Source organism: Polyodon spathula, chromosome 1, assembly GCF_017654505.1.
Source record: "Polyodon spathula isolate WHYD16114869_AA chromosome 1, ASM1765450v1, whole genome shotgun sequence".
Taxonomy (NCBI): Eukaryota; Metazoa; Chordata; class Actinopteri; order Acipenseriformes; family Polyodontidae; genus Polyodon; species Polyodon spathula.
Window position 1 is genome coordinate 82,390,566 of NC_054534.1, and position 23,474 is coordinate 82,414,039.

The following is a 23,474-nucleotide window of genomic DNA, read 5'->3' on the forward strand; positions in this document are numbered from 1 at the left end:
AGGGCAAATACTTTTTCATGGCACTGTATGTGTGTGTGTGTGTGTGTGTGTGTGTGTGTGATTATATATATATATCTCACACACACACTATATTCCTGAAATATTCCCCCTCCCTCCTCAGGCTGCGGTGCCATTGACTGCAGGCTTTCATATATATTATATACAGTAAATTCATATGATATCGCACTACTGGATGCAGGGTGGGTGGGGGTCATAACAGCCTGAAACGTTTCCAAAGGGGGACCCAGCAAAAAAAAGTTTGAGAACTCCTGGCAAGCATAATTAGGTAACAATTGTCTGGAAGTTGAGCCATTCATACATACTCCTGCGGATCCCTGTTGGTTTTCTCTGCTTCCGCAGCAAATCAAGCCCCACCCTAAAGATTCCAAGTGCCTTTCCATTTTTGCATCTACAAACTATTAATTTACCTTCATGCTGCAATCACTGCAGTTCAACACCGCATCTCTCAACCAGAGCACTGCATCCGGGGTCCATGAACCAAAACTGACTGGGAGATCTGCCAGGCAGCACTTTATTGACTGAGGGTAGGGGAAGAAAAAAAAAACCTTCAGTCACATATTGGAGGCATTACAGCGATTACGGTTATATAAAAAGAAAATAAATAAAAATGTGTGTGTGTGTGTGTGTATATTATATATATATATATATATGCGTTAATGTGGTAAACTTACTTTCTAATCACCCTGTATGTATGTTCAGGGGTCAGAAATGGAGATTAGATAAAGGGGCATTCATAACAGAAAATAGAAGACACGTTTTTAGACACGTTTGTTGAAGCTAACACCCTGGGATCCTTCAAGAAGCTACTTGACGAGACTGGCATCTGGCATGTGATTGGTTAAAATGTGGCATCAGGCATTACAGTCCCGTTGGCAACTATATTTCTTCCCTTCGGGGGCCATAGTTTCCTATATTAGCTTCCTCTTCAGTTCACAATTACCACACACACACACACACACTTAGACTAACAACACTGTAAGTGACGGTACCTGTGGTGGAATGGACAGCAGCTCCTGAAGGTATGGAGGTGGGATCTCCCGAAGTTCTACCACCTCCACAGATGCTGGCACACCAATATCAATGAACAGGATGTCCACCACTCGACTGCCATGCAGGTTTGTAATCTTAAAAATGAACAAATCAGAGAATTTGATTTAAAAACACTCAGACAATCCCCCAAAAATATTTTAGCTGTGCAGTTATGATTTTTAGCCACTGTATGTCTTACATGTTGCCATACAGTGCTGACTTCTATTTTAGCAATAAAAACTACCTAGTTTACATTTTTTCAGTACAATAAGAGCACCACCAATTTAAAAAAAAAAAAAAAAAAAAAAAAACACACCAACTAGTACCCAATTAGAGATTAAACAGTATTTAACATTTACTTTAAAAGCAGAAAATAAAACACCACACAAGTGAGATTAAACAGTTGCTTAACAGCACATGTTGTTCTGTGGTGCAGTAAAAAGCACTTGGAAACATGTGGCTAATCTGAATACAACGCAATGTTAAGCACACCACCTGTTCTCTACTTGTCAGTACTTTCACACTGCAGAATGACGCTTATTAGACATTCATGGAATGTACAGGTAACTAATTCAAGCAAACTAACAATAAAATAACATTTTAAAAGACTATTTAGTCAATACTTAATTAAAAACAATGAGTTTTTTTTTTTTTTAATAGTACATCATTCTATTATGGGTGTATGTTACATTACTGTCTTGATATAAAACTCCAGCACTGCTTCCCTTTTTGTCTATAGTGTCTCTTGTGCAGTGTGAAGGCTGTAGTTCCAGAAGAAATAGATACACCAGTACTTGCACAGAAAGTAAATGCATCCAATACAGACCGGAATATCAATGAACCAGTACTCGATAGCATCGCAATTTAGAAACAGATAGCTGCGCAATGTTTTGCTGCTTCTTAATTATATAACTACGTTTCTTTTTAGGACTACTTCTCTAAAATTATGGATGGTCCTGTTGAAATCTAAAGTGGTCAACACAACCTAACTGAATTCATCATTTACAGAGGGCATAAACAAAACAATGTATCAACTCACCTCCACCCGAGACCATTTTCCTTTATAGCGAGCCACGCAACATTTGCCACAAAATGGCTGGGAGACCAAAAATTCAGAGGTAACCTGTCAAAGATGATATTTCTTTAGATGTTACGTATCCATTTAAAAATACAAAATGTCTTACATACAGAACATGATATTAAGCTATTAAAGTGAACAAATTCAGGTTAACTGGCATTAGTGTTGGGTGATGTACCGGTACATGATATATAAAATCGGACAAATCAACCACACCGCAGTTAGTCAGGTCTGTAATTAAACATTGAAATTTTTGTAGGAAGGTTTTTTTTTTTTTTTTCTGCTGCTGAGAGATTCGGCGACTACAATGCATTCTAGTACAAATAACTGCCTTAGAACTACCAATAAAAATTCAGCCACAGCTGTCTGTGCATCCAATTAAGGATGGCTAAGGATTCATCTTCCCTGCCGGTGCAAGAGATAGCATGTGCGACAATCATGAAAGAACATTGGGAAAGGACACAGGCTGTTTTGGGGCTATTCTGGGGTGTCTTGTGTTATGTTCTTTTATTAGTTACTTGTGTATTTTAAATGTTTATGTTTATAATTCTTCCTTTGCTTTTATATATGTCAGCTGTGTCTTTTCAGGAAAACAGGATCAAGTTTTGGCTGGCAGACCCTACCCCTACCTGTGCAAAGATAAAACTCACCCAGCTGGTTAGAGACTGGGTGACAATGTGGTACTTAGGCTGACTGCACTGTAACTACTTAGGAAAAAGGGATGACTGTTACCAATGACAATTTTTGTTATTTCACAGTAATTTGCAAAACAAACAAACAAAAACAAAACAAAACAAAAAAACAGCCTGGTTGGAACATTAAACAAAGCTAGAAGAGTTTCCACCATCTGCGCAAAACTTCCTGGTAAAAGCAATCACCAGTGTCCAGTTTCTGTATTTTACAATGCACTGGACCTGGCAGCCATCAATTCCTTCATTTTGTACAAGGAATGCACAGAGGAAAATATTAGTAGGAGATATTTCATGTTGATGTTAGCCACAGAGATTTGGCAAAAACATTTCGGTCACAAAACAGCAAAGCGGCAGGGAAATGCGGCTCAACCCGGATACAGCGCGCACCAAGTGACACACGCAACAGAAAACAATGCCAGGTAAAAGTTGAGTTGAAGAATGTGACACCAACTGTATGTGCATTATTACAAAGGTTTGGATACGTCAAAAGGGGGCTGGAGCTCATCATTTGGAGCCTTAAAACAAAGTTTGTTTTTTTGGACCTAAATTTAAGTTTGAAATGAGACTTAACCCTTCTTTCATTGACTGGAGAGCCTCTCGAGACAGTGGACAGTTATACCCACCTTGGGATCTGGCTGGATCCATTCCTGAAGTTTGATCTGCATATTTTAAACTCTCACAGAAAGTAGCTCAAAAACTGGGTTTTCTTTTGACAGAGAATAAACTTTACGCTTCAAAGTAGAAATCATGTTATAAAGAGCTATATTCTTTCCTTTGTTTGATTATGGTGATTTTTACATACCTCTGCTGAGCAATTAAAATTGAATCAACTAAAGAAAGCAGACAGATTTTTATTAGAATGTCACCCTCAAACCCATCATTGCTTCTTTAAAATTGGATGTCACTTAAACTGTAGAAAGTAAACAGGGTACTTTGTGTGTAAAATGAATAGGTTTGTTACTACAGATAAACATACCCAAGTATAGTTTATGATCTAGTCTTGGACTTATCAAGTGCCTTGGAGAAGGTACTGGTTTGGCCAATCAACATTTAGCTACAGTGACCCTATGGCATGGAATAGTCTGGACAAGAGTATCCGGGATATGATTGAGCATCAGATAAATAACCTAAATGTATCAGCTAATCGAAGAATAAGGACTAAGATTACATTTATTTTAATGAGCAGGTTCCAAGAATTATCGAAGCGTAAATGTTTCTGATCCCATATTGAATGTATGATGAGATTGTCTTTTAGTTATGTCATTTAAGGATTATAAATTACTGCCGTCTGCTTCTGGTCATCTTGCCAGATGAGGCTTTGGTCTCAATGGGTTTTTTTCCTGGTTAAAGAATTAGAAACATAAATAAATAAAGATAGCAAAATGTTACAATACTAGTATGACCATTGATTGCACCACTATATCATGGAGAAGGTAGTACCTTGATTTGACCTGTGTGTGCTTTAAAAAAGGGTGGACATGTAACAGACAAACCAAATAGTGTTTAAGAAAAAAACAAACTCCACAATTCTGTTGTAAGTACAGCGCTACACAAGATAAACCTCACTCAACAAGTCACTAACCCAGACTCGTGTCAACAACGTATATGCAAACGTTAAATAAAATTAGGACTTCAGATTACACTACCAAAACTCAATTATTCAAATAGAAATGACAGCTCTTGTAAAATTAACCCTTTTCAGTGGCAAGACTGAAAGAGATGCAAACGCATCCCACATACAAAAAAACGGTTTACTTAACTTACTGACCTTTTTATAATTTATTTCTGTATATTTTACAGGTAAAAATATCCCCCTTGTGCAATTATATCAATTGCAATACCAAGTGGTATTGATGTAGTACTGTAGTAATGTACATTTAATCACATCTACATGGTATGTACTTTTATAGCACTGGTCTGTAAAGTGTTTAGATGCACCTGAATTACTGTTTTCTGCTGATTTTTTTTTCCCTGTACATTTGAACTTTCACATGTATTGTATATTGATGCAGAGTCTTGTAAAATGGAGTACCTTAAACTATATTAAAAGTTGGGTATCAGCTTTTTTGTGTTCATATTTTATGCAAGATGGGCATTCTGAAAAAAAAAAAAAAGTTATACAGAACATCACCTTAGCTGCAAACTGCAGTTTACTTATTCAGTTAACCTTGTACCAAATACTGTAAATATATAGAATGAACAGAAAACTTAACTTTGCTAAAAGTGATGGATGCACTGAATGTTTCTTTTAACTTAAACTGTACAACTTGTGTTACATGTACTGTACAATATACAGTCTGATTAAAACACTACAATAAAAAAGCTTAAAGATTTTGGTATCGCCCAACACTAACTGACATTCCACAAATCACCATTTGCCATTCATAAAATTGTCCCAGTTGTGTTGTACCTTCGATCTAATACAATTAGAAGAACTCTGCTGATGGTACTGAATACTATTATCAGCTACTCGTTCATTAGGCCTAAAGCTCAATGTCACTTGCAGGATAATGCCACATTATCTCCTGAAACCTTGTTATGTACCATCTACTTACATTCACAAGCCAGCAGGCTAGCTTAATCCCTATGGCAGACACTTACCCGGGAATGGAAGTAGCTTTCTGTTTTGTCTAAGATTTCATTCAGTCTTGCCTGACCACTTGAAAGCAACTGGCAGTATATGGTTCCATCCAAACAAACATTTGTCACACTGATGTTTGTATATACACTATTGACCTGCAAAAATAAAGAATAAGTCATACAAGCACCAGCAAACCATACAGTTTTAACCATGCCCCAAATGTGTGTACTGCAAGTGCTCAGGAAAGCATTGCAGATTTCAAATGCCTATTTAGGAGCTAAAGCCTTGGATACAATTTTAGTGTCAAATGCGGGACTAATTGATCCCAACTCCTCTACAGGTTTTGGCTAGTTTCGTACATTTGAGCTGAGCGGGTCTGGCCTGGTAGAGTTTCCACTGCCCGAGCAGGGGCGGAGTACAGCCATTTAGAAAAAAAAAAAAAAAGACCTACCATGCGTATAGTGAATAGACAAAAAACAACAATTATATAAAAAGCAGCACTTCAACATAAGCGTTGATAAATTCTGTTTTCAAATGTCCAACAAAGCTTTTTTTTCACAACAGTGATTCTTTTGTTGCGGCTGTCATTTTTTTTCAATTAAATAAAAAGATTTAAGTGAGAATTTCTTTTGTTGGGGAGGAAAGTTGCAGGTTTATTTAGCTAATAATAACTCAGTTCACCAGTAAGTGTTACATTCCAACATATTTGTGGAATGGAAATAAAACGCTGCCTGTATTTTGTAAACAAATTACAGTACAACCTTGTTTATCCAAAAGTCTAGGGGGCCATGAAAAACTTTCAGTGTAAAACAGGGTTTCAGTTACGTGAGGGAACAAGTCTGTGAATCTAGCATGCGCTACCAATTGTACATCAAAGCAATGTTAAGCAAAGCTAGGCAATGTATGAATCTTTATTAACAAATCCAAACATAATCCTGTAATTAGAATAGGTACAGTACAAAGAAAAGTTTTTACATTAAGCAATGTAAAGTACAGTATTACAATTGTGAATCTGTATTAATGCAACGATTCCAAACAAAACACTGCTGTAAACTGAACACAGTCAACTACGCTATTCTGTCACAGAAAAAAAAAAAAAATTTTAGCAAAGCAAGGTGCTATACTAAAATTGTGAACAAAGAAAAAAAAAAAAAATTAACAGCTTTCATTTTTAGTCTTTGTCCATTACTTTGAAGTAATCCTTATTAATGCCCTTCTGCTTCGTTTCCTGGGTCCTCAGGAGTAGAGGTCTTCATGGGTCCAAATTAATCAACCCGACCCAACCACGAACCGACAATTATTTACCCGACCCGATGTAAAATTCTTGTTAGACGCGGATCTGACCAGCCCAAAAAAACAGAGGAATGCTTTTCCTTTCCCCAACTTAATATAGGCACAGTATTAAAGCAGTGTTTTTTTCCCAGTCAACCTGGAAATCTAGATGACCTACAAAGTGTTTATACCATCACAAACCTACACAGAGGACTGTAAAATTAAAATAGAATATTTGTGTAAAAGATAAAAATACATTATCTGAAAACCAAATGAACCAAAAGTACGATCTCATAAATGCATGATTTTATTACAAACTTAAGAGCAAATGGAATTGAGATGTAAAGTTTGTGTTTTGCAAAACTGGTTTTACTTCTTTGTCCACAATAACAACAAATCATTCCCATTTTTCTGTGAGCTTTTGTTCATGGAATTAGTTTAAATTTTTCTTTGATGTCCTTCATAAAACAATTCCATTGCTCCAAATTAAGAATGATCTAAAAGAAACCCCTTCGACATGGGTCACGTGTCTGCTGCTGCACTCTGCAAGCCGTGTCATGTGCTACTGGGGAAAGCCAATCCATGCAACAGAAATTATAAACAATGATTTTTTAGTACCAAAGAGAGCCTCTTTGTCGATTTTACTATTAGTCCGTGTATTACCGAGTAAACAAAAAAAAAAAAAAAAAAAAAAAGAAAAGAAAACCGACCTGACCCGACCCGAGTGTTGCGTGACAATTTTGCACCCGAAAACCCATTCGGTACGGGTCGGTCTTGGGTCCTCCGATTCCAAACATCAGGCAACACCCACAACCTTTTCTCCAGCATCCAGAGACTCCAAAACAGAAAGTTTCTGTGATCTGTTACCCGGAAAGCTCAAAGGGGACACGTTAAACTTTCGGATAACTAAGGGTTTCGCTTTTCTGGGGTTGTACTGTATATAACTATTGGAAAGCAAACACGACAAACCAACAATTAAATATCATGTATGAATAGGGCTTATTTCATGTACTCCAACTACCGGTTTCCTTTAAAATGAATTTAAAACACACAGACGGAGGAAAAAATAAAATAAAAAAAGAGGCATCTACACAGATACAACCTCAATTACGTTACAACAGCCATCTATACAAATAAATACAAAAAATGTTTATAATAAAATGCTACAAACTCATCTACTAGCCATATTGCATATTGGTAAATTCACATGCCTGTAACAATAAATCGGTCCAAGTCATCATCCTCAGAGCTGGAGTCCTCTATTACTTGACATCTCCCAAACAATGACTTCCACTTCTTTGAAAATGGCTGCCTGTATGTCAAGGATGACTCGAGATTGACGAACAAAAACATTATGCCCAATCACATTCCTGTTTTTTGTTGGCGATCTTAATACATGCATCCCTATACCTTGAATTTAAGATGCAGGGCATTTTTTTTAACAGAAATTGATTTAAAAAGTCTATCTTAGAATTTTAAAGAATACAGGAATTGCATTGGTGATAGACTGATAGGGATTTCTATTTCAAATTAAAAAAAAAAAGCTCACTGCTTCTTTGTACCGCTCACTATTTATATACAATAGTATTGTCTTTAAATAGTTTCCCGTGATAAACAATGCTTTTAAAATTTCTTAACTGTGGTTTAACAAGATCAAGTACTACATATCACTGCAAACCTTGATTGCAATGGCCTTGTTTGGCCCGGGGCCAGATTAAGACATCTTGTGCGGCCAAAATATCACAGCTTGGAAAAAAATGGAAATGCTCTGGCCAGAGGGGGCCCGGGGCTAGTGGCAGTGGAAACAGAGTATTATATGCATTACCTGCACAACCTAGGGTTGGTGGGTGGTCATCTTAACATAAAATAGTGCTCTCAGCTCTCAACTAATTACCATGATATAGCCAAAAATTTACAATGTTAAATAGTGAACTACTCTTGCAGGATCAATGGCATTTGTAACCCCATTAAACCAGGTTAATCTTCCCTCACTCTGAAGGTCTAATCAGAATAATTTTGGGTATAGTCAATGCTTATATAGAGTAGAGGTGGTTATGGAAGGGTGTCCCTATGTATGCCAGATTAGCTAGCTAATCGTTTACAATGTGGAGCAGCAACAGTGACATCAGATTAATAACTTATTCTACTCCATAAACCCTGGGTACAGGATATTTAACTGACTGATGTGCCACAATCACATTAACGGTCATCAAAATACCTTCAGACTGTTTTCCAGAGTTTTGTCCTGCAAAGCCTTCAGGCAGGCCGCATTAATGTTGACATCATCATCTTGGGACGTGTCATACAAGACAACAAGAGGCACCTCATGTCTCTCTAAAATTTCAGCCAATAATATCTTTCCACAGGCTAGGGACTCAAAGACTTTCATTACTGCAGGCTCCTCACTGAATGGTTCAAGCCCTAAAATATTGTTCAAAATTAAAACGTTACAAGCTTGAAATCACAGAAAAGCATTTGTGATGATTCTTTAACTATATTTATGGAATTTACAAGAATTTCTGTTAACCCTTTCAGTTCTGGCAAGACATTATTTTAGCACCATATGTGAACATATGTAGTCAGAAATCACATTATAAACTGATGGAACTCCTAGGTCAGTCTGAGGTAAAATAATTTGTCCTGTTGCCATGTATACTCAATAAATTAGTTCCTTTAAAATTACATAACTTGGTTGTTTCGACAAAGAATTCAGGACTGAAAAGGGTTAAAGACAAAAATAAAGAGAAGTAAAATCCAGATGTCTTGGCACCTCTTTGTCACCGTCACACCCCCAAACCCCCCCTCCCAAAACACCTGCGTAGTTAATATTTTCCACCCCCAGAGCTGCTACTACAGATGGTTTCCACTCTGATGACTTTGCATAGACTGGATAGACAAAGTCCCTCCGGATGCTATCAAACAAACTTGTTCTGAATTACACCTACTGAAGGTTTTATAGTCCCAGATTTACATCTAGAGTTACCTTAGTCCAAGATTAGTGTTGAAAGGGGTCTGTGAAACCACCACTTACGTCAAAACAGGATATTAAGTGTAGAACGCAATAGCTTGTGGTACATTTCAATTTGCATGACTCAATGCGAATTAACTTACCTGCCAATTTGCATTTTGAAGCTTGAAAGGGCAACATATAAAACTGGTTATCTAGTGCACAGAGCTTGCGTTTGCTGACAACCTCAAAAAAACCATGATCCACGTAGTAGACCTTAAAATAAAAGAAATGCATTTAATTTCAGTAACATTTAAAAAAAAGGCAATGTAATCCACTATAAAAATGTTCTCTAGATTCTCACTAGAGAGGTTATAAGGCACCTGAAAAATGTACATGGAAGCACAGCAAAATTGTTGCATGCAACATTCCATTCACAATTTTACAAGCAAGCCAGCAAACACTCGAGTTCTTTTGTCTGTAATAAACTGTAAGAGAACGCCACCCAGCTATATCCCCATTTAGAAATAACAGGATTACTTAAATTGTATGATTTTCCTTCTAGGAAATATCGGTTAATTAAGCTAGGCAAGGTGACTAAGGCACTATACGTTAGTATAGTGCCTTGAAACACCTTATGATTTGATTTTTAAATGGATTAAAAAAAAAAAAATCAATATCGGGATTGCAAATACTGACAAACAAAGTAGTTTCAATCATTCAGTAAGAAAGCGTCCTATAAAAATGCAATTAGCTTCTTAACTCCCCTTTTCAAAGATGCTTCCTTTACTCTCAGATAAAGAGGTATTGTTTAAGAAACCTTGCCTTTACCTTCACCCTGTCTCCCGTTACTTCACAAATCTTGGCTCGTAAAAATTCATCTGCCTCTTCTGCTTGAGCTGCTACCAGCTGCCCAGGAGCCAGAGTGCGCAGGACCATTTTTTCATTATGCTGGCTGTAAAATTCTCTCATCACATCCTCAAGTGATTCTTGAGATTGTGAGTAACCCTCCCCAATGTACCTGCAATAAAAAAAATACGTGAATGCCGCTTACCAAAAATTCCCCTATTGTAGAGCAAATTTCTCTATTAAACAAATCATAGATTTTTTGGGGGAAAATAAAGTTAAAAGCAATTCATCTTGAACAAAAGGGCATGACATATAGGGAATATTTATTTTGTATTACAACCGGATTCAAAGTAGAATGTGGGCAAAATAAAAACTGAATTGCTAGCATGTGTAATGGCTTTTGAATGTAAAGTTAGACATTTGGGTTTTACAGCCAGGTGAATCCTGTAAATTAGATAACTTGCCAATCTTATCACGGATGTGATGTGTAGGTCAATTTAGTATGAATCGCCACACACAACTGATTGGGTGAACAGCTTTAAATAAATAGAGAACCCACTGTACTGTATGTGGGTCATTCCATCTTAAAATCAACAGTTCCCGATATGAGGTCACAAAGTCTGGCTAGAAATGCAACACTGAAATGTACCCTGTTTGCAGCTCTTTCAAGCAATGAATCACAAAGACCAATCACCTCTAACTCTTATGGAAAAAAATAAATAAGTAAATAAATAAATAGCTTGCCTGAGTATGACTTCATTGGTATTGCTGGATTCCATTACCAGCACAGAAGGATATTCTTCCTTTGGGATGACCAGTGGTGGCACAGTCAAATTGCTGAGCCTCTGAACTGCAGCTTTAGTGACTTTGAGTTCTACCTTATTGTGGTTCTCATCCTCTGTCACCTTGGCATAAAGGATGGCCTTCTTGGTGTTGTCCGGCATTGGGTAATCTGCTGTGCAAACATCGCTCAGCAGAGATAAGTCATCTAGAATAAACTCTGGAAACTTCAGTTTGTAAGCGTCCTGAAACAGTTTAGGTAGGGCATTGGCCCAAAGGCCGCTGCTGTATTTTACAAGTAGCTCAGCCACCATGAGTTTAACTTCAGGAGGCACTCTTGGTTTGCTGACTACTGGAGGTAGCATGTGTGTGGGAGAAGCAGGTGATGTTCTGTCTTGGCTCAACACTGCTCTGGTTTGTGCACTGGTCTTGGCTGGGTATAGAAGCAGCTCCGAAAGACCACTACTACAGGGCTTTTCCACCTAGAAGGTAGAAAGTTGTTTAATTTACAGCACTTAAGTAGGCTGGTAAATCATACCCCCAGTCCAGGTAGCTACCCTGATGGAAAAAGACCCCGATTAGCCATAATCTTTCTTATTCTAACATACAGTTGTCCAAAATCAGTAAAAACTAAGTGTTCTAACCCATACTCTGGAGCTGTTTAATTTCCTGGAGGAACTGTCTATACTTCCACTTGCTGAATGTAAAGGCATCTCTGTATCCATAAATTTGCATGGGTGAAAATGGTCAATGATTATTTTAACTAATTCCTGGGGCAATCTTTTAGTTGCGGGTCTGGTGGCCGCTTAAATTGATTTTTATCTATTTATCTAGAATTTAGCAATTTTTATCTAGAATTTAGCCATGAAGTATGCCAGAGAAAAATACCCCTCACTCATCCAAGTCATTCTTTTACTTTTCTTTCTTTGATTTCCTCTTTCTGCGTCGGTCCAAACACATGCAGTTGTTAATTAGGACTACTTTGCTTTTTATAGTGTGTTCAATTGTTAAAGTTCCTGATTGCACCACTAAATAAACCTTGTTTCAGTGGGTCTTAACCCAGTGCTCAATTGTCTATTTGGGACCCCATTGCATCAGAATCACTTCAGCGAATATGTTAATGATGGGGCAGGCACTTCAACGGGGAAAGACATGTCTTCAGAATACCATTTCAGTGCAGTATTTATTTTTTTGATGTCTTCACTCCATTTATGAGCCACAGAATCGGGGCAAGCGCCACTCGCGCTTGCACTCGCACTGGCGCTGGGATCAGAATACAGCCCTAAGAGTTTTAGTTTATAGTCAGCAAGATGTTTGTGTTAATAAAATGTTTTCTAAAACATACATTTCATGTCTTTTCCTTGAGAAACTATATAAAATGGGTAGTAAATGAAAAATTATTTAAATCAATGATTTATTTATTTATTTTAAATCAAGTGATTCAAATCTGTGATTTAAAAATCAGCCAACCTTGACAACAATTCAGTGTTTTAATTAATGTCAGAAACAACAGTCCAAGAATTGTCTCAATCATAGGCACTTAACTTTGTTAAAAAGTGGGGGGTAAACTGAAGGACTAACTGCCAAGCTAGAGAGGCACATTTATTTATTTATTTTTACAATTAAGAATCTCCAAGAAATCAAGAAAACCTTGCTGTTGTGAAGTTAAGTTGGGCAGGAGTTTCAACATAAAATGTCAAATATGTACTTACTGTGCACGTATTAATTACAAATAAATGCAAAGTAGACCAAATGGCACAAACAGTACCACTGGCATCTCTGCACAGCGCTAAACCTTGATTAAAAGAAAAGTGTTAAACAAAGAAATGTAAGTATTGTTCTTTGGAAGGTAAGTATTCCCAAAGTAAGGCAGTTCAAAATACTTGCCATGTCAGCACTACTGGTTTACTATATAACAAAAAGACTTAATTTCTGAAGCAAATTCAAAGACTTTTTCCTTTTTTTTCCGCTGTATGAAACAAATTCAACAGTATATATTTAACAGCATAAACTCAGTTGCAGAAAGAACCAGTAAAGTCAATGTATACACTGCAATGTATCGCTGGCAACAGTTTAGGCAGTTCATACTACACAGGGTAGGCATACATGAAGGCAATTTTTAAACTTACTGTACAAATCTGGGTCCAGTGTTCCAGTTCTTTCATTGCATCAGTAGGCAGCTCCTGACTGTACAACTTCCTATAAAGTTGTGGAAGCTTGGAAACCCAAATCCCATTGTTGAATTTTCTCAGAATCTCTTTCAGGTGAGTCTGTACCAACTGAACATCATAGATGCTGGGTAGAGGAGTGCTGGAGCTCACAGGACTAAGTCTTTCAGTCAGGTTAACTGATGTGTAGACTGAAATAAATAAATCAGTTTAATATGTGCACAGAAGTAATTCATTTTAGAATGCGCTCACCAGTTTGCATATAGTATAGCAACAATGAGTAGTGGAAAGGGAGTCAATAATTTTGTCATGCCTGTGTTTGTTTGTTCTGATAGACAAAGAGAAGGATTAACTAACTAACTAATTAAAAGTTACACCGATAACATTTACAGTAGCCAGGTTGTGTAAACAAAAATCGCCCCTGCAGACAAAATGCAGCTTCTCTTCCTCCAAAAAAAAAAAAAAAAAAAAAACAAAAACAAAACATGGGAATGTTTATATATACACCCCCCCCCCCCCCCCCCCCCCCAAACTTCACAGTGAGTCAATACATTAAATAATTAATATGGGAAATCTGTACCAGTATTAATACAAAGCACCAACAACCCCAAAATTAACAGGTCTACTCTTTCTGAAACATTTTCATTCCAGTTATCTTGGCTTGCTCTATACACAGAGAGAATAGCTTTGCATGGTTACAAATGTTTAAAAAGAACCAGATTGAAATGTGTCTTTCAATAAGGTTATTAGTCTATTCAAAATTAATTTTATAATAAGCAACATTACAGTAGTATTTGTAACAAACTCAGCATGTACAAGTATGGTCTAAAAACATATCTGCTTAACAGCCATGAAAAACATTTCAACACATTTCAATGGTGGCAAGAAAAAAAAAAAGTTGGTGTTAGGCAAGTGGACTTGTACAGCCCTGCATTTTACAGAACAATTCTGTAAAATTGTCAATAATGCCAGGGAGCACAGAATTAACAGACATTTCCTCCCACCATGTGGAGGATACCTAATGCAAGTCAACCCGCAGGTGAATGCTAAACAATGACATAATGGTGGAAGCACTAATCACATACCATTGGACTGTTGAGGGTTTCTGGAAAGGTTAACTTGGAGCTCCCTTTGAAATCTAGGAGGGAGAGTCAGTCTCTTGTCTGATCTACAACAACAAACAAAACTGACAGAACACTCAAAGATGATAAAAAAACAACTTCATATACAGGCAATGTTGGTTCTGCCTATGTTCTCTTTGCCTCATTACAGTAAATTACAAATACAAACAAAATACTATTCTTTTGGTGCAACTTTAACAAAGAAATATATAAGAGACACCAAAAGACTGAATTTACATTTAATTTGAATATGAAATTAATATTTTTTTCAGTTACAAGCTTGATAAATATGCCTTAGTTACAGGGTGCATCAATACAAGGAGATTAGTTCTTCTGAGTGGATAAAGTCTGAATTTCTGGGCTTGCGAAAGACGCAATTAACCTGCACAGTTCTAAATGTCAGATTGTGAAGTTTATGTTTTGGAAATAGAGAAGATAGATAACATCATGTGAACATTCTAATCAGAGTGTGGGGTCTCCAATAAAATCTCATGTGAAACGGTTCATTTTTATTGGATAACACCCATAATAGAACCACACTGTAGGAATTGCAAAGTGTGTCATCTCCACCATGAGGAAACCTAAGAAGTGTGTTTAAAACCACGTGGACCGAGGTAACTGTAAAACTGTTTTCTTTGCTAACCTTAGTTTACACAAGAGCATGGTAGATCTGCACTGCCTGTAATAATGTTGTGAATCAACAGTTTTTCAACCAATTAGTACTAACTTATGACCTGTACAATGGTTTCAATTTATGTAATTGCACATGTTCCAATAAGTGGTTGTTTTGCAGCTTGTTCCTGCATTGGATACATTAAACGTACACCGCAGCATGTTTCCGTGATCTATCAATAAACATACTTGGTCAGTGGAACGTGTGTGGGGCCAACGGATTTTTCCATCCATTAGCCCTGAGCACTCGTGGATGGAAAAGTACATTTCAAGCCCTGCTAAAATAAAGAGACTAACTGTGCCACATTTTGAACTATTTAATCTGTGAGAACTCTGCATAGTTCACATTGTGCTGCAGCTCTGCTGAGTCATTCTATACTCATACCCTCATATAATAGCTAAGCTATCCAATAAAAGGGAGGATTATCAGGCTATTCAAATACTCTCTCAATTATGAAACTGTAAGGACATTTCCTCTGTCTGCGAGTGACCTTGCCCAGTACCCAAATAATTACACAAAACAGCAAGATGATGCAAGCTGTTTTGCTGGCAAGGGCAGATTTTCAGAAACACTATTCAAATGTGTGCTTGCACAGCATGCTGAATTGTCAAATGAACAGCTCAACGACATGCTCAATTCCCATTCAGAAGTTAACAAAACAGCTGATGAATTCTGATTTATGTTGCCAATTTGCATTCTGGGCATACAGTCTAATAAAGAAAACTATACATTTACATTTGTTTAGCTGCATGGAAACAGTGCATTAAAAAAACAACACATATTTAGTGTATGACTAAATATTAGCCACTTGAGTAAAGTAGTTGTCCTTTATGTTATCTAGATTGTATTTGAACACATCTAGTTACATTAATTCCACATATCTACTTCAGGTTTTAATTACTGGTGAAAAGACTTTTGCATCGACTTGAGTATTAGTTACAGACAGGGCAAACAGTAAAATATTCTGCAACACAGACAGCTAACACTGTGAAATGTCTACTCCCAATACCCCTCACAATTCCCTGTTTAAAAAAATAAAAATAAAATAAACCTTTCTGTTTGGAAAACTAATGGCAAAAACTGTAAATCTGAGGATACAAAAAGATGCAGTCACCTCAAAAGAGAGATATAACTCTTAACTGATTTTAAAACACAGCTACCGTTTTCCATTTGCAGCTGGTTAAGCACTTTGTGACTAAATCAACCCATTTTGATTGAGTCACATACATTTGTACTTGGGCAGGTACATGCAGGGCAAGGCAATGTTGCCTTTGTTGGGTGTGAAAATTCAGGGGCACCAAGGCAGTTCTAGGGGGGAAAAAGGCATAAATCCAACACAAGGGCACCAAGGTGATTTCATACTCATTCATAAAACAATAAAATACAGGAGCGCCTATTATGCTGATGAAATTGTTATTCAAACAAACAAAGTAATGTTTTCTGAGAGAGTCACACCCTAAATGTTACAAAATAAAATACACTTTTCCATTGTAAAAATAAAATGGTATATAAATCCAATTTGAAAAACAACAAACTTTCATAATGAAAAAAATACAACGGGTACTTTGGTTAAAAAAAAAAAAAAAAATCAGGTCATACACCACTACCTAACACATAGATTAGACTAGAGGCTTAGTGATACAACAGAATTCTAATCGATGTTTGTGAAAAGAAAGTTTATAAAGAAAAAAAAAGAAAAAAAGACGTTTAAAAAGAAAAAAAAAAAAAAAAAAGAGAACTTGTTTGACCTCCCAGTCTAAAGGATACCACCCTCAAGTTATTACTGTCACCCAAAGACAGACGTCTTGATATCAAACGATTTGGGGACATCAAACAACGCGGCTTGGGGGGGGGGGGGGGGGGGGTAATAAAAAAAAAAAAAAATGCGTTTAGAAATCAATAGCTAAGAGAGCGTCCTGTTCTAATTTGTTATTTTTTAACACTGTCTTGCCCGGTTAAAAACATTGTTTTTTTTTTTTTTTTAAGAGCACACATCTTGGGCACTGGGGCAACTGCCGCAGGTGCCATTGGTTATTTCGCACCCTGTACATTCTAAAAACGAAACACAGAACTCTAACCTGTTATTTAAACTTGGCATCCACACTTGTACTTAAGTGAGGTCAATATATTTATGTGGCCCAAGATAGAAGAGTTAATTGACCCACTCACCTGTCTCCCATGGCAAGGGGTTTATGCAACAGAACATTAGGGGTTCTGCCCTGAGACGAGTAGGCTATTTTTGTATCAGTCTGTTCTCTCCCTAGAGCTGGCCCAAATGCTCCATACCCTCCTTGGTTTCGTGTGGTCACTGGAGTTTGCCGCCTCATATCACGATCCAGATTTTCGGGCTGTCTTAATGACGTCTTGGGTTTTACTACATTTTTGTTGTGCAAACAAAACAGTATTACATCAGATTTCTGTTATGAAACCTAGGGAAAGTCACCCCAGCCCCCAACCTCATTAAACTTACCAACAACAAATGATTAAATGGAATGAACAATTTAAATGGAATTCAAGCATAGATTAACTGTCCAATTTAACTATTTGTTTATTATCCAAATCATTGGTTCAACCCCTATGTAAGGAAGGACATATACTCATGTCCAACACACGTACATTATATGTACTAATTATATATTATATATACTTATATATAAAAAATGTATTTATATATAAATGGTGTACATATATATATATATATATATATATATATATACACACACACACACACACACACACACACACACACACACACACACACACACGTGTATATATATTAGTACATATTATATATAAGTGTATCAAAGTGTATCAACTTTTGCACAGTTTGAGGTACAAACTAGGTTCCAATAGCTTTTGTGAATTGCTTAGGTCTCAATGGAGTCAAAACAATGGTTTGGAATCAAATGTGTGCAAATACAGTTATATAGCTTTAATACAATGAGGATATCTGTTAAAAAGAAAGTAGGTTATTTCACACAAGACAGTGTTCTCTCTGGTAAGGCAAAGGCTACACTTACCAGAATTACTACTGTATCACTTAACTTGATAGTGCTGAGCCAAACATCCAAACGAACATTTAAAAAAAAAAAAATTTATACGTATTCAAAAGGCACAAAAAAAAAATGTCCGTCTGTCAAACTATTTTATCTGTGTGAGATTTTATATATTATCGCGGAGGCCGATGGCAGGATTTAAGCCTGGGACACACGAGAAGTGCAGAAAAAGCAGAATTTTGACACGCATATCGCTCGCCATTTATTTCTATGAGATGGAACTCACATTGACGAAAAAAATACTGTAGTGGAAAAGTATCACAGTGGCAGAATTTTAGAACGGCAAAATAAAATCGCTAGGTAGAGCAATATTTTCCATCAGAGACATTTTCCCGCAGCGGCAATTCTAGCTGTAATCAATCAGATGGCTGGTTTGGGATTGCATGATACATCATATCTGGATGAAAACTTTCCATCAACATAATGTGTAATTAATATTTTATACTTCTTCACACAAAAGGAAAACATGTTAATCCCAAATTAAATTCCAAACATTTTGGTATGGTTTTATTTGGTGCCTGTTAGGGTTAATACAATACTTGATATTTAATTCTGTAAGAACAGAAAAGGGGGGAAAAAAAAGCAGCTTTCAGAAACAAAAGCCAATTTGTTTAAAAGCAAAATCTGAAACACAGAGTGAAGCAAGAAATGTATGTTTCAATTTTTAATGTTTAAATAAGCTCACTACTTATGAATAACAAGGTAGCGTTGAGATGAAGGGAAACTACTGTTGCAAAGTACAATTCCAATATTTTCTTTAATAAATTAACACATATACTGGACTTCTACTACTAAAACGGCACATACAATTTAGTTTGATCATCACTGGAACTCCAGACCATAATTCAAGGCCAGTTTGGCTGCATTGGTAGGGGCAAGATTGCCTTTGGAAAGCGCCGCCGCATACTCTGTCCACCAATTTTGCAGTATCGCCTCTCACTGCTCCCCGCACCGCTCATGTCTGTCCCAGGCTTGCCCTTGCTTGTCACTGCTGCGAGTCAGGGGTGTGTCCTGCCGCACTCCATTGGCAGGCATGGAGCAAAGGGGGGGCGTTCTCCTGATGCACTCCAACTGTCCACCAAGATCAGCCCTACGCATTGCGGAGTGTTGCTGTTCACTCTATTTGCTAAAAAAAAAATTAGCAGTTTATTTTAGAAGATAAAAGTTGTACGCTTTGATTCTTACCACCTAATGTATATATATATATATATATATATATATATATATATATATATATATATATATATATATAGTGAAAAATTCGCTGTCGTCTACCAGGTTAAAGACATTATGTTGTGTGGAATATTTGAATAAATCCAAACAAAAGCCATTCTTACAGTGAAACATGCCGGAGCGTGGTTTTATTTGAAAATAAAACAATCAGAAAAACAAACAAAACCTACCCCGTTTTCGGGTCCTGAACTAAACACTTATTTTTTCTCTCTCCAAACTAAGCAGGGGCAGGCTAATTCTGCTTACCCTGAAAACAAAGTCGCCGTTCACTTTAAAGTTCTCTGTTATCTCATTGTTTGGTGTCTTCTCCTGATCTCTCCTCTCTCTGTTCCCAGACCCTCTCAGCTTTACCAGTTTTAACTCCTAGGCAATCAGGTAATTACACAATTAAAAGGTCAATTGCTAATCCCTGTTGACCTCAGTATGTTCCCCAGAGTCTTAAAACCTTCATATAACGTTTCTAACAAAAATACCTTTTTTCCTCTTAATAAAACATAACATAAACCCAAATCTATAGTTTAACATACAACATCACACTGTGGGAACCAATTTGCATTAATTTATTTAACTATAAAATTTTGCTTTTAAACCCATTAGTTTATTTCCCAGTTTGTTTACTAGCCAGTTGGTTTATGTTGTCTTCACATTTTATTATTTTAGTTTCTTTTGAACCCATCCGTACAACCGAACGCCAGTTGGTTTATGTTGTCTTCACATTTTATTATTTTAGTTTCTTTTGAACCCATCCGTACAACCTTTACGCAGATGGAGTGTGCATTTCTTACAGCCACGGCCTCACAGCTGACCAAGATTGTACATTCCAGAACACTCCATCACAATATACAGCTCTGGAAAAAATTAAGAGACCACTGCAAAATTATCAGTTTCTCTGGTTTTACTATTTATAGGTATGTGTTTGGGTAAAATGAACATTTTTGTTTTATTCTATAAGCTACTGACAACATTTCTCCCAAATTCCAAATAAAAAATATTATCATTTAGAGCATTTATTTGCAGAAAATGACAACTGGTCAAAATAACAAAAAATATGCAGTGTTGTCAGACCTCGAATAATGCAAAGAAAATAAGTTCAGATTCATTTTTAAACAACACAATACTAATGTTTTAACTTAGGAAGAGTTGAGAAATCAATATTTGGTGGAATAACCCTGATTTTCAAGCACAGCTTTCATGCGTCTTGTCTTTCACATTGATGTTGGGTGACTTTATGCCACTCCTGGCGGAAAAATTCAAGCAGCTCGGCTTTGTTTGATGGCTTGTGAACATCCATCTTCCTCCTGATCACATTCCAGAGGTTTTCAATGGGGTTCAGGTCTGAAGATTGGGCTGGCCATGACAGGGTCTTGATCTGGTGGTCCACCATCCACACCTTGATTGACCTGGCTGTGTGGCATGGAGCATTGTCCTGCTGGAAAAACCAATCCTCAGAGTTGGGGAACATTGTCAGAGCAGAAGGAAGCAAGTTTTCTTCCAGGACAACCTTGTATTTGGCTTGATTCATGCGCCCCTCAAAGACAAATCTGCCCAATTCCAGCCTTGCTGAAGCACCCCCAGATGAGTCCAATTTTCAGCTTTGCCCAACAACTGGTTGTCTAATGGTTAGACAGTGTCTTGCACCCACTATGAAATGTGGTGGAGGATCGGTGATGATCTGGGGGTGCTTCAGCAAGGCTGGAATCGGGCAGCTTTGGCATGAATCAAGCCAAGGTCAAGGTTGTCCTGGAAGAAAACTTGCTTCCTTCTTCTCTGACAATGTTCCCCAACTCTGAGGATTGGTTTTTCCAGCAGGACAATGCTCCATGCCACACAGCCAGGTCAATCAAGGTGTGGATGGTGGACCATCAGATCAAGACCCTGTCATGGCCAGCCCAATCTCCAGACCTGAACCCCATTGAAAACCTCTGGAATGTGATCAGGAGGAAGATGGATGTTCACAAGCCATCAAACAAAGCCGAGCTGCTTGAATTTTTCCGCCAGGAGTGGCATAAAGTCACCCAACATCAATGTGAAAGACAAGACGCATGAAAGCTGTGCTTGAAAATCAGGGTTATTCCACCAAGTATTGATTTCTCAACTCTTCCTAAGTTAAAACATTAGTATTGTGTTGTTTAAAAATGAATCTGAACTTATTTTCTTTGCATTATTCGAGGTCTGACAACACTGCATATTTTTTGTTATTTTGACCAGTTGTCATTTTCTGCAAATAAATGCTCTAAATGATAATATTTTTATTTGGAATTTGGGAGAAATGTTGTCAGTAGCTTATAGAATAAAACAAAAATGTTCATTTTACCCAAACACATACCTATAAATAGTAAAACCAGAGAAACTGATAATTTTGCAATGGTCTCTTAATTTTTTCCAGAGCTGTGTGTGTGTGTGTGTGTATATATATATATATATATATATATATATATATATATATATATATATATATATATATATATATATATATATATATACACATACTATATATATATATATATAGACACACACACACACACACATCATGAGCGTTATAACCAGAGGGGGAGGGGGGCGCCGCGGGACACAATCCACATCTGACAAACACATAATAAAATAACTCCCTCTCTAATGCACGTACAGTGAAGCAAAAATACAGCTTTCCGTGATTAACCATACATAAAGCACCAAATGTAATCAATGCTATATTTTTACAAAAAAAAAAAAAGTAACATCCCCACTCGTGGATAATTTTAATCAGCAGGTTTTAAACTATAAATAGCCTGGCTTAACGCTGGTAGCTAGTTCAGTTCAACGCGACAGAGAAGCAACCACGTGAGAAGAAGCAAGTCTATCGGGATTCTTTTCTGTCTGCCTATGATACAGGTCATGCTTGCAAAAGAAATTACTCATAGTAATCCACGTTTAATTTTATTTTTCATGATGTAATCCTAGTTTTTGTAAAGTGGAATACAATAAATAGAAAACAGAGTTGTTTATGTTTCATTGTATGCCCCCATTTTCAAGTTTATTTTATTTGAAGTGTTTATTCAAGTTAAAAACTAATGTTATTACTTGATGAAAAACATGTCTATGGCCACTTTGTTTATTTCAGTAAACAATGGCAGGGATTACTTTTTAAAAAAAAAAAAAAAAAAAAAAAATGCACTGCCCACTTTTTTTTTTTTTTTACTTGAAATTCACACAGAATTAAACTACTGCACTGTTTTCTTTCTTTTATAGTTAATTCATGAGGGTAACTTAAGGACTTTCTTGTGGGATAATTTTCAACTTTAATACAGCGTTGCATATAATGGCTTTGATAACGTTTTGAAAACTAATATTCGAACAAATATCTACATCTTGAATGAATATCCGAGCATAAAAATTCCATGTTCGTCCCAGCACTAGAGACAAGCGTGGCGTAGCCCAATAAATCATTGGGGTCTAAATCAATGGTGTAAATCAATATTTCTTCTAAAACATAAAACCAGTTAAAAAGGGAAAGACATCCCTTCCCTTAATTACCTTATTAACCTAATTATTATGGATAATTGTATATTATATTATATATATATATATATATATATATATATATATATATATATATATATATATATATATATATATATATATACACACACACACATATATATATATATATATATATATATATATATATATATATATATATATATAAAACCTGAAACAAAAACTACTTATCGGAAATATTTCTAAACTACTGACCTGAAAAAATGATCAAGTTTTGCCAATTGTTTTGCAGATTGTGCGAGGCTTGCTATGTTTTTTCCTGGACTCTTTTCTGACATGGCATTATTAAGCGTGGTAGAAATCAATGTGCTTGAAAGGGTAGCGATTGTTTTTTGTTGTTTTTTCCCTGCTCATGAGACTTAACCATGCAAATCATGTAGCCTAATCATGTTATTGTTTAGATACAAACACTTATCCACACATCTCTAGTTGCTGTA

The 23,474-nt window shown here is 36.5% G+C and overlaps 1 protein-coding gene across 2 annotated transcripts in view; it reads right to left on the reverse strand.

Annotated features, from left to right (window-relative positions):
* Nucleotides 1-23,474, reverse strand: part of LOC121323230 (tudor domain-containing protein 7B-like) — a 51,457-nt gene that overhangs the window by 10,147 nt on the left and 17,836 nt on the right. For both annotated transcript variants that reach the window (XM_041264165.1, XM_041264156.1), the window contains 11 exons: nucleotides 17,381-17,585; nucleotides 14,503-14,585; nucleotides 13,379-13,608; nucleotides 11,214-11,731; nucleotides 10,452-10,641; nucleotides 9,785-9,896; nucleotides 8,892-9,094; nucleotides 5,422-5,556; nucleotides 2,090-2,173; nucleotides 1,011-1,145; nucleotides 429-539 (listed from right to left, as the gene is read on the reverse strand). In XM_041264165.1, the coding sequence (XP_041120099.1) occupies nucleotides 429-539; nucleotides 1,011-1,145; nucleotides 2,090-2,173; nucleotides 5,422-5,556; nucleotides 8,892-9,094; nucleotides 9,785-9,896; nucleotides 10,452-10,641; nucleotides 11,214-11,731; nucleotides 13,379-13,608; nucleotides 14,503-14,585; nucleotides 17,381-17,585 (2,006 nt within the window). The remainder of the gene's footprint in view (nucleotides 1-428; nucleotides 540-1,010; nucleotides 1,146-2,089; nucleotides 2,174-5,421; nucleotides 5,557-8,891; nucleotides 9,095-9,784; nucleotides 9,897-10,451; nucleotides 10,642-11,213; nucleotides 11,732-13,378; nucleotides 13,609-14,502; nucleotides 14,586-17,380; nucleotides 17,586-23,474) is intronic.